We start from the raw sequence: 17,076 nt of genomic DNA on the forward strand, positions 1-17,076 counted from the left end.
GATCACACTCCACAGCATGTGGACCTTAGTTCCCCAAACAGGGATGGAACCCAAGCCCCGTGAACGTGGAGTCTTAATCACTGGACTGGCAGAGAAGTCTCTAGACGGCTCTTTTTGCTTAACTGTACCTAAACAGCTTTGCCAGCATCACCGATGGCCTAACTTCCAAATTACCACATTCGATGAATCTTTTTTTGTTTTCTGTTTAAAACTTGTATTGGCGTATAGATGAGCTACAATATTGTGCTAACTTCAGGTGTACGGCAAAGTGAATCATTTATCCATATCCATATATCCACTGCTTTTTAGATTCTTTTCTGAAGAATCCTTGAAAGTACCTGTCCTACTTCATCTTTTGGTGGATTTGGAACACCACTCTCTACTGGAAGGGCTTCCCTTGTAGCTCAGCTGGTAAAGAGTCTGCCTGCAATGCAGAGGGCCTGGGTTCCATCTCCTAGGCTGGGAAGATGCCCTGGAGAAGGGAAAGGCTACCCACTCCAATATTCTGGCCTGGAGAAACAGGACTGAGTAGCTTTCACTTTCACTTTCTCTAAGAAACTCTCTGATGTCAGATGACCCAAGTATGCAAAAATGGCACATAAAGGCCCCAGATCACATCATCAATTCAAGACATACTTGATTTTTTCAGTACTGTATAAATGGCATATATTGGCAGAATTCAAAATAATATATGGGATAATAAAAATAATTTTCTATTTAGCAAATTACATGAGGTCTTGGGATGCTGCTGTCGCTGTCTGGCTTGGGAAGGCCCTGTTTAGAAGGTGGTGGTATTAACAGTCCCAGTGATAGCCTGGAATCAGGAGAGTTGACAGGAGTGACAGTAAGGGAAGGAATATTTAGACAGGGAGATGAATCATCAGTACTATGCCAGAAAGAGGATGAGCATCTCTGAAACCCGTGTTGCTCATGATCAGACATTTTGTGCAGCAGCTGGAAAGGAATGACATAGAAATATACTAAGGAGAAGAAAGAAGACATGGAGGAAAAAGAATATATGAAAATGTATTCATTGAAGAATATTATGAAAATGATAAGTAATTTCAAAACAACTTTTCTAAGATTAAAACAACTGGTTTAAGTAGATTTTTTCCTATGGCAGGACCTTCAGATTCTGTGTTCTTTAATTTGATGCTTTTGCACTGAAATATTACATTTTTATATATTTAAATAAAATATTGCATTCAATATAACTTAAGAGAAAGAAGGCAGAGAGGGAAATGACAAATGCCTGAAGATTTATTTCTGAGAGAGCTTCTTTGTGATGAGATGGGAGAAGGAAAAAATAGCAACAAGAAAAAATGTCAGTGGGAGTAAAATCCAGTAAAAAGTTAAGTCTGTAGAATTTTAAAAAATGGGTGCAACATACCTCTTAGATTTAATTCTCCAATCATTCTTTTAAAGTCTTAGTATTAGTGGTATTATACCATTATCATACTAAAGATAAGGGAATCAAGGCCCATGGATTCTTTGTGATTTACTCCTATGTAAGGTAAGAAGCAAAGTCAAAATTCAAAACAATCTGACTCCAGTCATCATGCCTTTTCTATAGGCAGTGAGTTCAAAGTGGTAAAATTTTGGGGGGATGTTCAGAGGCATTGTTGAGTGACTTCAAATAAATCAAAGAGATACATAATAATAAACAAGTATTATAGAATACTGTATAAGGTCAGTCTTTGGATGACTTTTGGAAGCTATTTTCATTACATCAATGAAAGCTATTGTCAAATACTGAGTTGGACAGAGTTGAGCAGCCAGATGTCAGAGTGGTCATTTAAAACAACCTCACAAATGAAAGTACATAATAATTGAGCCTTTATTCACTTACTGTGATAGTGTAAGCAAGAGGCCAAAAAGAAAGTGCTGGCTTCATCAAGGTCCCATTCCCCAATGAATGGCACTGGGCAAAGGTCAGAAGCATCATTACAGAAGCAGGGCATTCTCTCTCTCTTGCCAGGGAGCCCTGAACAAAAGGTTCCTTCTGGTTTGGTTTGGATTTGGGGGAGAGGATAGGGGTACAGAGGGAAGATCAGGGAAAAGAACTAAGAGTAGAAGATACTTAAAACTGAGCTTTACTGGAGAAATACCACTAGTATTTCTCTAGTGGAGCAATACCAAGGGATCATTTCATGTAAAGATGGGCACAATAAAGGACAAAAATAGTATGGACCTAACAGAAGCAGAAGATATTAAGAAGAGGTGGCAAGAATACATAGAAGAACTGTACAAAAAAGATCTTAATGAACCGGATAACCATGATGTGTGATAACTCATCTAGAGCCAGACATCCTGGAGTGCAAAGTGAAGTGGACCTTCGGAAGCATCACTGTGAACAAAGCTAGTGCAGATGATGAAATTCTATCTGAGCGATTTCAAATCCTAAAAGATGATGTGGTTAGAGTGCTGCAGTCAATATGTGAGAAAATTTTGAAAACTCAGCAGTGGTCACAGGACTGGAAAAGGTCAGTTTTCATTCCAATCCCAAAGAAAGGAAATGCCAAAGAACGTTAAAACTAGTGCACAACTGCACTCATCTCACATGCTAGCAAAGTAATGCTCAGAATTCTCCAAGCTAGACTTCAATACATGTACAGTATTGATACAATGTATTCAATACAATGAATACAATGTATTCAATAAAATACAGTACATGAACTGAGAATTTCCAGATGTTCAGGCTGGATTTAGAAAAGGCAAACTAGAGATCAAATTGCCAACATCTGTTGGACCATAGAAAAAGCAAGAGAATTGCAGAAAAACATCTACTTCTTCTCTGACTACACTAAAGCCTCTGACTGTGTGGATCACAACAAACTGTGGAAAATTCTTAAAGCGATGAGAATACCAGACCATCATATCTACCTCCTGAGAAACCTGTATGCATGTCAAGAAGCAACAGTTAGAACTGGACATGAGACCACAGACTGGTTCCAAATTGGGAAAGGAGTAGATCAAAGCTATATATTGTCACCCTGCTTATTTAACTTATATGCAGAGTACATCATGTGAAATGCTGGGTTGGATGAAGCACAAGCTGGAATCAAGATTGCTGGGGGGAAATATCCATAACCTCAGATATGCAGATGACACCACACTTATGGCAGAAAGCAAAGAGGAACTAAAGAGCCTCTTGATGAAATGAAAGAGGAGAGTTTAAAAAGCTGGCTTAAAACTCAACATTCAGAAAAGATCATGGCATCCAGTCCCATCACTTCATGCAAATAGATGAGGAAACAGTGGAAACAGTGACAGATTTTATTTTCTTGGGCTCCAAAATCACTGCAGATGGTGATTGCAGCCATGAAATTAAAAGACACTTGCTCCTTGGAAGGAAACCTATGGCCAACCTAGACAGCATATTAAAAAGCAGAGACATCACTTTGTGGACAAAGGTCTGTATAGTCAAAGCTATTGTTTTTCCAGTAGCCATGTGTGGATGTGAGAGTCAGATCATAAAGAACGCTGAGTGCCAAAGAATTGATGCTTTTGAACTGTGGTGTTGAAGACTCTTGAGACTCTCTTGGACTCCTAGGAGATCAAACCAGCCAGTCCTAAGGGAAATAAATCTTGAATATTCATTGGAAGGACTGATGCTGAAATGAAGCTCCAATACTCTGGCCACCTGATGCAAAGAACTGACTCATTTGAAAAGACCTTGATGCTGGAAAGATTGAAGGCAGGAGAAGAAGGAGACGATAGAGGATGAGATGGTTGGGTGGCATCACTGACTCGATGGACGTGAGTTTGAGCAAGCTCCGGGAGTTGGTGATTGACAGAGAAGCCTGGCGTGCTGCAGTTCATGGGGTCATAATGGTGCTGCAGTTCTTGGGGTCATAATGAGTTGGACACGCCTGAGTGACTGAACTGAACTGAAGTGTTGAAATGTGTTTTCAAGGCCCCCAAAAGATGGTCTGGATGAGACCATTAAAGAGAGGCCTAGGCCAAGGGCCTCCAATAAGGAGGCCTGCAAATGGAGGCACCTGGACTGAAATGCAGCTATGTGTAAGTAACAGTGTGGCTGCCTAGGTGGGGCAGGGGCCAAGTCCTGGACTGCAACTCCACTCCACGCAATGCGCTAAATGTGCAGCAGCTTTCCCCCATGAGGCTTGCCACAGAAAGACTTTGTAACTTTGTAGGGTCTGGAGGATTTGGCCTGGAGCCAGACTTCTAGGCTACAAATCATACTGCAGATATTTTTCAACACTAATAGGACTTGGTGGTAGCCAACACAAATCTGGCTTTTGATAAACTTCATGGTGAAAGGTGGTAACTAAAATTATAGTTAGGAGAAACAACAAGCTTGAAAGCATCTTTAAAGTAGAAGTCACTTCACCCATTTCAGGAAGCAGAGAGGGATACAAGGCAGTGTAAAGTGAGAGATTCAAGTCGAGGAAAGCATTCAGTGTGGAAACAAGTCTATGATGGTCCGAGTTATATAATTTATCACTATTAACACGCACATGCATGCGTGCTCAGTTGCTAAGTTGCCTCTGACTCTTGTGACCCCATGGACTTAGCGTGCCAGGCTCCTCTGTCCATGGGCTTTTCCAAGAAAGAATACTGGAGTGGATTGCCATTTCCTCCTCCAGGGGCTCTTCCTGACTCAGGGATTGAACTTGCATCTCCAGCATTGGCAGGTGGGTTCTTTACCCCTGATCCACCTGGGAAGCACATTAATATGCATCTCCAGTTACATAATGATTGCTCTCCCTATTGACCTGTCTATAGATATGCGTACATGTATGCATGTATGTGTATAATTTTAAGATCTATTTTATGGTCTATATAATTCACTGTAAAATTCTGTAGTTGGTGGCAAACTTTACTTAGTTATAGGTAACAGCTCTAAGCTCCTGGTGGACAAAACTTTGTCTTTCTAAATATTCTGTAAAACAGATTACTTGGTATATAATAAACTGTCAATTAATATTTTTATCTAATTTATACTCCAGCAACTGTTGTAACTTAAACTGTAACTGATAAGGACATCCGAATTGAGTAGAACATAAAAATATATTAACTGGAAGTTATCCCTGGGATCATTTGGCTTATAAATGGGAGTACTCTATATTGTTTTATGATTTGTATTGACCAAAATATATTACCAGGTTCCTCAAAGCAAACTGAAGCCCAGAAAAACCTAACTTAAAAGTGTTCTAGTGTTTTATCATAGTGTTAATACTTGCATTCTACTTCCTCTGAGAAAGTATACTTGTATAAATGAAGAATGTACATCATATGAAAATAATTGAATATGCAAGCACCCCAATTAAGAGCTATTTTTACTCTCAATGGTAAAGCAGGGCTATCTATCAATGATTTTAGAATCCAAAGTTTAAAAATTCTAACACTAACTAATTCTTACTATTTTCCTTTTGCATGTGCCTGTGTGCTGAGTTGCGTCTGACTCTTTGAAACCCTGTGGACCAGAGTCTGCCAGGCTCCTCTGTCCATGGGACTGTCCAGGCAAGAATACTGGAGAGGGCAGCCGTGCCCCCCTCCAGGGGGTCTTCCTGACAGAGGGACTGAGGCCGTGTCTGTTATGCCTCCTGGGTTTGCAGGTAGGTTCTTTACCACTAGCATCGCCTGGGAAGCCCAGTTTCCTTTTGGTCATCAGAAATCTACATTTGGTCAAGTAGGATTTTTTGTTAGCTCATACCAGTCTTTAAAATATTGATTCAGTTGCTTACAGGTTAAAGTTAAGATTGTATCTTAAAAATCTAGAGAGTCTGTTTAGAAGTTAGAAAATCCACAAAGTGGGCCACAAATTTATGTAAAATTACTGGACTGGTATTGAGAAATAGCTGTGCCTCTCAAGGTGGTGTCTGCCCTCCATCTCCTCTCTGCCCCCATGGCAAGGACACACGTTTATGCCACAGCCTGGGGTCTGCTGACATTTGCGTTTGTGATTCTCAACTTACAAACAATTCAACTTAGGGAATTAGATATTCTGTCTGATTCCTTTTAGGAATGAAATCTAAACCCAGCATGTTTAAATACACAGACATATTTCACTAGTGTCTGATTCTGCCCCAATCTATTAGGCCTAGTAAATAAGAATAAGAATATGTGACTACAGCCCCTAAGTGGTATACAGTGGCATTTTGGACACTGGATAAATATTCTGAGTAGTATCTCTGAAGTTAAGGATTCAGGAACTAGTTATTTTTTAATTTTCCTTTTTTAAGTGCTTGAGAATTTTTTTTTTTTTTTAGAAATTAAATACACAGTTCAGATAAAAATGGCTTGATATTTTTTATGTTGGGCGTTCTGTCAGTATTTTGATAGATGGCTCGAAACCACAATTTTGGAACTTTGCTACAGAAGTTGATGGCGCTACCGTTTAATCCTCTTATGCTCACAATTATAAGTGCTTTGGTCTTTAGGAAGGTGCATGGGATCTGAATTATTATACTAAGGGAAATGAGGAAATCTATGCTCAATAATTATATGTTAATTATGCAGAAGTTATTAGGTTATTCAGACATATTAATAATGACTGTCCATAATTAAAATTTATAGCTATTATAGTTTTGCAGCTCTTTCTTTCAGTGACTAAAGGCTTGGTATATTAGGCCATGATGAATATTTCAACCTTGATATCTGCCTAAGAATGACAATGATAAGACATAATAAAAGGGTTTGAATCCTATCAGTTAATATTTAATACACTTAAACAATAACAAAAAATCCATTAAAGATTAAACATTCTTTGTTAATACCTATAGAAATATTAGATGATATTGAAATTTTATTTTATGCTGCTAGATATTTTGGCAGTATAAATCTCCAGAGACTCTTTTAAAACATAAAACAAATAATTTCAAGATTAAAACATGATTTATTACAATCATTAAAATAGTAGAATTTAAAATTCTACTTAGAATTATATTTAAAAAATAAATTCTTTGGATTCATAGTTTCAACAGAGATGCCTAGCTCTTCCAGTCATCTGGAGCAAGAAGAGATCAAATGACTTGATTAGCTACTCATAGTAAGAACAGGAATGAAATATATTTTTCTTCAAATTAGGCAGGGTTTACTTCTTTACAACCATCATTTGTGGAAGTAACAGTTGTGAAAGTGAAGTTGTGAACTGGTTATCTTTTTTCTGTGGGCAACAAATATTCTTGAATCAATGTTCATGTTTAAACTTTATGCTTTTGTTTAAAGATTCACATTTGGTTCGTTGTGTAATTGAGAGTTTTCACAATCTGCCCATGCCCATCTTCAATAGCAGTTGAGAAAACCCCAGAGGAAGATAAATAGGCAGTTTTATTTACCCACAATGAAATACACAGTTTAGGGTATAATTTGCCCTATCACGTCTAATCAGTGGCCACACAGTTGATTATGCAAAGGTAGACTTTTATCCAGTAACAGTTGGTTTAATTGAAAGGGAGACATTTATTTTACTCAGCAAGAGAAAGTCCAATGCTTCTTAGAACTGCAATTTTATTCATTTAACTTCCTGGCAATGATCTGATTTGGTTAAAACCTTCTATAGCCAGAAAAGTAAAATGTAAGCATGCAGACACAAGAATATGAAGAACAATTTGATTTAACTTGCTATGTCCACATCTTATAATGGAGCGATCCTCTGGAGTGCTCACAAGGCTAGGAGGGCAGAATAAACCTTTTTTTTCTGATATAAATACAGGCAGCACTGCCATGCGAATGTAACAAATGGAAATCAGATTGTCCCTAGTTAATTAGAACCAAATGGTGGAAAACCCAACCTCTAATCTATTGCCAAACCACTAGAACACAGCAAACAGCACAGTCAAGCAACGGAAATTTCTCAGTGTATCTAAATGACTGTATAAAATAAAGACCCAGTTTCTAAAACCAATGAAAAGATTTCCACAATTTCAATATGATACAGAGGTATGCAATATGGGTACTATCAAAGGATATTTCATTTGCCAGAAAAGGAACCCAAAATTGAATCATCCAAGTGGTGTTTAGGAGACTTATAAGCATTCTGGTTGTTAAGGACAAGTTTAAAGACAACACGCCAGTTTACACAAGAAAAGATGAAAAATAGGAGTAGGCTTTCATTTAGTACGAGGAATTGGTTTTAAATGAAAAAGAATTTGGGATATATAATGGTATACAGTTTTGTTGTTAGAAATGTGTTTTAATATAATACTTATTTAAGTATTATATATTATTATATAACACAATAATCCTGAGCACAAAAAAGTCCCTTATTTCGTTTTCCTTAGCTAGAACTATGTGAAAGTGAAGTGCTAGTTTCTCAGTCACGTCTGACTCTGCAGCCCTGCGGACTGTAGCCCACCAGGCTCCTCTGTCCTTGGAATTCTCCAAAGAATACTGGAGTGGGTAGTCATTTCCTTCTCCAGGGGACCTTCTCCACCCAGGGATTGAGTCTAGGTATCCTGTATTTCCAGCAGATTCCTGACCATCTGAGCCACCACAGAAGCTAGAACTAAAATCTCACACTAAATTTTATACTGGGCATCTTAACTACAATAAACAATAGTCCAAATGATGACAGAAAAAGAGCACTTTAAAATCAATTACTGTATCATGGGGCTTCCCATGTGACTCAGTGGTAAAGAATCCTCCTGCAAATGCAGGAGATATAAGTTTGATCCCTAGGTCAGTAAGATTCATGGAGAAGGAAATGTTCTCATCCACACAGTGACTCCTTAGAGTACAAAGTTTCTGCATCTGGATCATTCTACTCAACAAGGCCTCACATTTTTAATCTATGATTTAACATAGAATAATGAGGAACTCAAGAGCCTCTTCATGAAAGTGAAGAACAAGAGTGAAAAAGCTCTCTCAAAACTCAACATTCAGAAGGCTAAAACATGGTATCCAGTCCCACCACTTCATGCCAAATAAATGGGGAAACAATGGAAACTGTGACAGACTTTATTTTTTTGGGCTCCAAAATCACTGGAGTGGTGGACGGTGACTGCAGCCAGGAAATTAAAAGACATTTGCTCCTTGGAAGAAAGGCTATGACAAACTTAGACAGCATGTTAAAAAGCAGAGACATTACTTTGCTGACAAAGGTCTGTCTAGTCAAGGCTATGGTTTTTCCAGTGGTCATCTGTGGATGTAAGAGTTGGACTATAAAGAAGCTGAGCACCAAAGAATTGATGTTTTTGAACTGTGGTGTTGTAGAAGACTCTTGAGAGTCCCTTGGACTCCTAGGAGGTCAAATCAGTCAATTCTTAAGGAAATCAACTCTGAATATTCATTGGAAGGACTGATGCTAAAGCTAAAGCTCCAATACTTTGGCCACCCAATGTGAAGAACTGACTCATTGGAAAAGATCCTGATGCTGGGCAGGATTGAAGGCAGGAGAAGGGCACAACAGAGGATGTCCCCTTGGTTGGGGACATCCACAACCAAGATGGTTGGATGGCATCACCAACCCACAGGACATGAGTTTGAGCAAGCTCTGGGAGATGGTAAAGGACAGGGAAGCCTGGCGTGCTGCAGTCCATGGGTCACAAAGAGTTGGCCATGACTGAGCGACTGAAAAACAACAACAATTCATTGGAAGGACTGATTCTGAAGCTGAAGGTCCAGAACTTTGGTTACCTGATGCCAAGAGCCGACTCACTGGAAAAGACCCTGATGCTGGGAAAGATTGAGGGCAGGAGAAAGGGGTCAATAGAGCATGAGATATTTGGACAACATCACTGACTCAGTGTACATGAGTTTGAGCAAACGCTGGGAGATAGTGAAGGACAGGAAAGCCTGGCATGCTTCAGTTCATGGGGTCAAAAACAGTTGGACATGATTGAGTGACTTAATAAAAACAGCAACAAAGGATCACCATCTATAAGATTGAAATTTCTTAATAGAAGATCTGATCCTCTAAATGATTGTTCTATGTTACAGAAGGCTGTGCGGCGCTGGAGTGTTGGCTGCACATGGACATCACCAGATGGTCAGTACAGAAATCAGACTGAATATATTCTCTGCAGCCAAAGATGGAGAAGCTCTGTACAGTCAGCAAAAACAAGAGCAGGAGCTAACTGACTCAGATTATGAACTCCTTATTGCCAATGACAGACTTAAATTGAAGAAAGTAGGGAAAACCATTGAGGTATGAACTAAATCAAATCCCTTATGCTTATACAATGGAAGTGACAAATAGATTCAAGGGATTAGATCTGATAGACAGAGTGCCTGAAGAACTATGGACAGAGGTTCGTGACACTGTACAGGAGACAGGGATCAAGACCATCTCTAAGAAAAAGAAATGCAAAAAAGCAAAATGGTTGTCTGAGGAGGCCTTACAAATAGCTGAGAAAAGAAAAGTGAAAGGCAATGGAGAAAAGGAAAGATATACCCATTTGAATGCAAAGTTCCAAAGAATAACAAGGAGAGATAAGAAAGCCTTCCTCAGTGATCAATGCAAAGAAATACCAGAGGAAAATAATAGAATAGGAAAGACAAGAGATCTCTTCAAGAAAATTAGAGATACCAAGGGAACATTTCTGCAAAGATGGGCTCAATAAAGGACAGAAATGGTAGGGACCTAACAGAAGCAGAAGATGTTAAGAAGAGGTGGCAAGAATACACAGAACTATACAAAAAAGATCTTCATGACCCAGATAACCATAATGGTGTGATCATTCACCTAGAGCCAGACGTCCTGGAATGAGAAGTCAAGTGGGCCTTAGGAAGCAACAGTATGAACAAAGCTAGTGGAGGTGATGGAATTCCTGTTGAACTATTTGAACTCCTAAAAGATGATGCTGTGAAAGTGCTACACTCAATATGCCAGCAAATTTGGAAACTCAGCAGTGGCCAAAGGTCAGTTTTCATTCCAATCCCAAAGAAAGGCAATGCCAAAGAATGCTCAAACTACTGCACGACAGCACTCATCTCACACACTAGCAAAGTAATGCTCAATATTCTCCAAGCCAGGCTTCAACAGTATGTGAACCGTGAACTTCCAGATGTCCAAGCTGGATTGAGAAAAGGCAGAGAACCAGAGATTAAATTGCCAACTCCATTGGATCATCGAAAAGGCAAGAGAGTTCCAGAAAAAATCTACTTCTGCTTTATTGACTATGCCAAAGCCTTTGACTGTTTGGATAACAACAGACTATGGAATATTCTTAAAGAGATGGGAATAGCAGACCACCTGACCTGCTTCCTGAGAAATCTGTTTGCCATTCAAGAAGCAACAGTTAGAACTGGACATGAAACAACAGACTGGTTCCAAATTTGGAAAGGAGTATGTCAAGGCTGTATATTGTCACCCTGCTTATTTAACTTATATGCAGAGTACATCATGAGAAATGCTAGGCTGGATGAAGCACAAGCTGGAATCAAGACTGATGGGAGAAATATCAATAACCTCAGATATGCAGATGACACCACCCTTATGGCAGAAAGTGAAGGAGAACTAAGGAGCCTCTAGATGAAATTGAGAAGAGGAGAGTTCAAAAGTTGGGTTAAAACTCAACATTCAGAAAACTAAGATCATGGCATCCAGTCCCATCATTTCATGGCAAATAGATGCGGAAACAATGGAAACAGTGACAGACTATTTTCTTGGGCTCCAACATCACTGCAGATGGTGATTGCAGCCATGAAATTAAAAGATGCTTGCCCCTTGGAAGAAAACCTATGAGCAACCTAGACAGCATATTAAAAAGCAGAGACATTGCTTTGTCGACAAAGGTCTGTATAGTCAAAGCTACGGTTTTTCCAGCAGTCATGTATGGATGTGAAAGTTGGACTAAAAGAAAACTGAGCACCTAAGAATTGATGCTTTTGAACTGTGGTGTTAAGGAAGATTCTTGAGAGTCCCTTGGACAGCAAGGAGATCCAACCAGTCCATCCTAAAGGAAATAAGTCCTGAATATTCATTGGAAGGACTGATGCTGAAGCTGAAACTCCAATACTTTGGCCACCTGATGCAAAGAACTGACTCATTGGAAAAGACCCTGATACTGGGAAAGACTGACGGCAGGAGTACAAGGGGGCAACAGACGATAAGATGGTTGGATGGCATCACCAACCCAGTGGGCGTGAGTTTGAGTAGCTCTGGGAGTTGGTAATGGACAGGGAAGCCTGGTGTGCTGCAACCCATGGGGTCACAAGGAGTCAGACACAAATGAGTGACTGAACTGAACTGATGTTACAGAAATTCAGCTTTTTAACTTTGTATTATTTACTAGGGTAGATGGCTTGTTACCTTTTAGTTATCCATAAATTTTACCAAAAGTGTTTATTTTTCTGATTCTTCCCATAACTAACTTTATCAGCTACTTCATTATATACTGATCTGACAAGAATAGCATCCATACCAGTAATTTACATTATTTTCATTTTCTACATTACTTTTAATACCACAAAACCCTCAAATTCTGTTCCTACTTTTGTTCTCTTTCCTCCCTCTCTCATAAAGATTATTTTAATGCTGAAATTAGAGATAAATCTTCTATTTTACCTTGACTAGTAGTTGCTCGATGTGGACTATATTGTGTTTGACTGGCAAATTCTGATATTTCAGAAAACTACTGCATTAAGTATTTATTTTTTAAGGGCCAAATTATAGTATCACATTATTTATAGAGAACCATTTTTGAACTGGAGTTAGCAAAAGAATGATTACTTCTGTATGATTTAGGAAAGTTTGGCTCCTGGGAGATTTAAGGCTTCTTTTGGGTGAAGAGTCATCTGTGTTAGGGCTTCTTCTCATTACTACACACTCAAAACTCATGGAGAATCTGAAGCCAAATTAATCCTATATAACAAACCTCCCTATATTGTAATTTCAGCATGCATAATGGGATTCATAATTTACTCCCATGCTTTTCAATTAATATATAAATTGCTGGCTAATCTTTTAAACAAGCTGCCAAAATTTTAGCAATTTTGGAGCATTCTAGCCTCAGTCCTCTGAGAAAAAGCAAACAAAATGTGTAGAATCTCATTTCTGGAGTTATAAGTCCAATAGTGATTTTCTGTGTGTGAACTCTGCTAGACTCTGTGAGGTACCTGGTGTTCCAGCAGCATGTCCTGTAAAATTAATGCTCACACTTCGTAAGAAAGTACATATGTAAAATATAGCCAACTTAATGGAAATTTGCTTTACTATAGGCCCATTGCAAGCTATTAGACAAGAGATACATATACTTTAAATTTATATTTTAACTATTTAGAATTTTCATTATTTTTCAAATTCAATATCAAAAGTTTGAATCATTAATAAACTTTCAGAAGAGTGGATATTTATGAGCATGGGAATATTTCATAATTACTAAATAATTGTGGTTGTGGTTTAGTTGCTAAGTTGTGTCCAACTCTTGCGACCCCAGGCTACAGTCAATGGAATTCTCTAGGCAAGAATACTGGAGTGGGTTGCCATTTCCTGCTCCAGGGGATCTTCCTGACTCAGGAATTGAACCTGGGTGTCCTGCATTGCAGGCAGGTTCTTTACTGACTGAGCTACGAGGTAGGAAATGTGATTTAATTTATTTTATTTTTAATATCAGAAAAAGGGAGATAATTTTAACAGGGATGGAATACAGATGGACTGAGTTTTACATTAATTTATTTCTCAGCTATATAACTACAGTGAAAATTAAAGGCAAAAATATTTGTGCATAGTCTCTTCAAAAAGATGTTAAAAAGGTAATAAATACCTATAACAGAATATTAAAATCAGGTATCTTTAGCAATTTAAAAATGCTTAGTTCACTTTTTTTTAAGAATCAAATTCTATTTTTTAATCTTAAGAAGATGTATTAGCAATTTCAAAAATCACAAAATAAGACTTTAGGAGCTGAAAAGTTATGAGACAAGTAATTTTGTAAAAGTTAAAGAAAAAATATAGACAAAGATATTACCACAACAAAAGAATGTAAGTATATTGTAAAGTTATAATTTGAGCCAGTTGCAAAATGATCAATAAGGTAATAAATTTTCTACACGTGTATTAAGTACAAAAGAATGGTTTAGAGAAAATTATTTCTCTTTTTTTAATAATCTGTTTCACAGGATGGCTTATAAGACTTTCAATGAGATGCAAACAAGTGTTACTCCACTAAGGGACTAAAGGTTGAAGAGTTGATGTTCTGCCTTGTGGTGGGGAGGCAAGAACAAAATCATCATTTTGATGAGAAGCAAATGATGATGATAGTAAAGATAAAAACTCAATGAACATGAACTTGAGCAAACTCTGGGAGATAGTGAAGGACAGGGAAGCCTGGCGTGCTGCAGTCCCTGGGGTCAGACATGACTGAGCAACTGAGCAGCAACAGCAAAAATCCATAGAGCGGTATTATGATAAAGTCAGAGCTTAAAGAGAATGCCCGGGCACCTCACTGTGCGTTACAGAGGCACACAGCAACTCTGGGGCCTCTCTCACCTGGGCTGGCTGTATCAACCCCATGGTCACAAACTGTATGCCAAGCGATGGAAACAACTCTTTCAGTGCGGAAGACGGAAAAGTGTCAGTTTAGAAGAAAAACAGAAGTTTTTGGATCCATTTCCAGGGGACACCAATTTTAAAACTTCTTACAGAGGCATTCTTCATGGTGATGAACTGGTGAAATAGATTCTAGTGTTGTTGTTTAGTCACTAAGTCATGTCTGACTCTTTGTGACCCCATGAACAACAGCAGGCCAGGTTTCCTTGTCCTTCCCTATCTCCTGGAGTTTGCTCAAATTCATGTCCACTTTTTCTGTTTTGCATATAGGGTTGTCGTTACCATCTTTCTAAATTCCATATCGGGATGGGGAATACGTGTAAATCTATTGCTGATTCATGTCAATGTATGACAAAACCCACTGAAAAAATAAATAAAATAAAAAAATAAAATAAAATAAAATACAAAAAAAAAAAAAAATTCATGTCCACTGAGTCAGTGATGCTATCCAACCATCTCATCCTCTGTAACCCCCTTCTCCTCCTGCCTTCAATCTTTCCCAACATCAGGGTCTTTTCCAATGAACTGACTCTTCACATCAGGTGGCCAAAGTATTAGGGCTTCAGTTTTAGCATCGGTCCTTCCAATGAATATTCATGGTTGATTTCCTTTAAGTGAAATATTCTAGTAGCAATTCTAGATAGCATTAATGTGTGTGTGTGTATATATATATATGTGTGTGTGTATATATATATATATATATATATATATATATATAAATATATAAATATTCTAAAGAGTTTTCCTAAAGACAACCAAAATTGACTTGCAAATGAAAATCTGCAGCAGAAAATTCTTTCCAGCAGTTTGTAAATGCCATATTTGAGTTTCAATTCATAGTATCATACCAAAAGTTATATATATGAAAATTTCTAAATGCAAAACAAAATATGCACTTTAGTGGAGAATATCAATACAGATAACTCTAAAAGAAAATAAGATTCCCAAGTATATTTTGCCTACATAAAGTACCAACTGTTTTAAATTCTATCTCCCTCCAAAAAAATTCCTTTAACCAAATCAGAAAATAATGGCATCATACATTAAGATGAGAAAATGATTTCAAATGTATGCTAAACCAAAATAAATAATTTAACTATAAATGTACGGAGAGTTATCTGCACAGACTATCACTGATTTTAGTGTGTGAAATATAACTGTGTCACTCTCAGTAGGAGCCCTTGCTATATAATATGAGAAACCAATTCGATCTTGTTAAGAGTCCAGTTTCTATAATGAAGTTTAGTACTCCAAGGGTAGATTGGCTTGGGTCATTAAATCTAACTTCAGTAAATAGTAATCAATTGGAATGAAAGAAGGAGGAAAACAACAAGTAGAGGGCTGAATTATTCTAAAGAAAAGAGCAGCATGGAAAAACAACTCTGATCTGAGCTACATAGGTAATTTTAACCTTTAATCTTATTTAGCACCTTTTATCTCTATCTAGGTTTAGTTTAAAATGACTGATCCCAGAATATTATTAATATTTGAACTATTGAAGAGTTGATGATGCAGACATGATTTATCATCATGAAGTCATGTTTCTTTAAGGAAAAACATGCATGTATTCTATATACTTACTGGAGGTGTTGATACTTGGGTTATTCTTAACTGGTTTTCCAAATCTTGTACTTTGTTTTTAAGTTCCATATTTTCTGTTTCTAAGTCTTGAATCTAAAAAGTAGATGATTATTGAACAATCTTCAGACATTTATTCTTGGAAATTATTGGCTGGTTACATTAATGAATAGGATTTCACATTATTTAAACTTTTAATGTATTTTTTTGTGCATTGGGTGAAATTTATTTTATAAAGCTTGAGCTATATCATAGAATTCTAGGTCACTGGAAAGACATACTATTAAATTTAAAATATGTTTTTACGTGTGTGCAAATTTCATGTTCCTAATACCTCTGTGTTTTCCTGTAGCGCTATGCAAGCTGTACCCATAATCTTGGAGTATAACCGCAAGACAGTGAAACTTGCTTATGATGATTTTGAAGAGAGTGGAGAAAGGGTGTAATTTAATTATAAAGGAATCTGATCTGCATGGGAAACCACTTACCCAGCATCTGCTGCTTCTGCTGCTCTGATCCCCATGAGAAGCATCAGGAAGTGAAACAAAGTCACATGAGAACACTAAGTTCGTGTGGGAATTCAATATAAAATGGTTAAAAACTGTGCAGGGGATCAGGAATGAAAAATCATAGGAACACAGTGAGAGCAGTTCCAATCAGTGTGGGGGAATTTAATGGCAGGGCTTCTAAATTTGTTTGATGGTATGCAAGTTTCCCTGTACTTACATCATATAAATGTAAAACGACAAGCTTAGTTTACTCACTCTTTTCTGTAACCCTGCAATCTGTTTTCTTGTTTCAACATCTTTTCCTCCAGATTCTAGAAACTTCCTGTACGCCAGGTCAAATGCTTGGCCGATTGTTAATGTTATCTCTTCAGCCTTTGTAAAAACCAAACAAAGAAGATTTGCAGTTTAATAATAATCTGTTAGACTATTCTTTGAATCAAGAAAAACATTAACATGACATATTTCAAAAGGGCAATGTCTAGGGGCAGAAGTGTAGCAAATGAGCAAAAATAATCTATGCTAACATAATCA

General features: G+C 37.6%; 1 protein-coding gene across 2 annotated transcripts in view; it reads right to left on the reverse strand.

The window, feature by feature from the left end:
* Positions 1-17,076, reverse strand: part of GULP1 (GULP PTB domain containing engulfment adaptor 1) — a 310,878-nt gene that overhangs the window by 17,711 nt on the left and 276,091 nt on the right. For both annotated transcript variants that reach the window (XM_061135150.1, XM_061135151.1), the window contains exons 8-9: positions 16,801-16,917; positions 16,040-16,132 (exon numbers count right to left, since the gene is read on the reverse strand). In XM_061135150.1, coding sequence (XP_060991133.1) covers positions 16,040-16,132; positions 16,801-16,917 — 210 coding nt within the window. The remainder of the gene's footprint in view (positions 1-16,039; positions 16,133-16,800; positions 16,918-17,076) is intronic.

Source organism: Dama dama, chromosome 33 (assembly GCF_033118175.1).
Source record: "Dama dama isolate Ldn47 chromosome 33, ASM3311817v1, whole genome shotgun sequence".
NCBI lineage: Eukaryota > Metazoa > Chordata > Mammalia > Artiodactyla > Cervidae > Dama > Dama dama.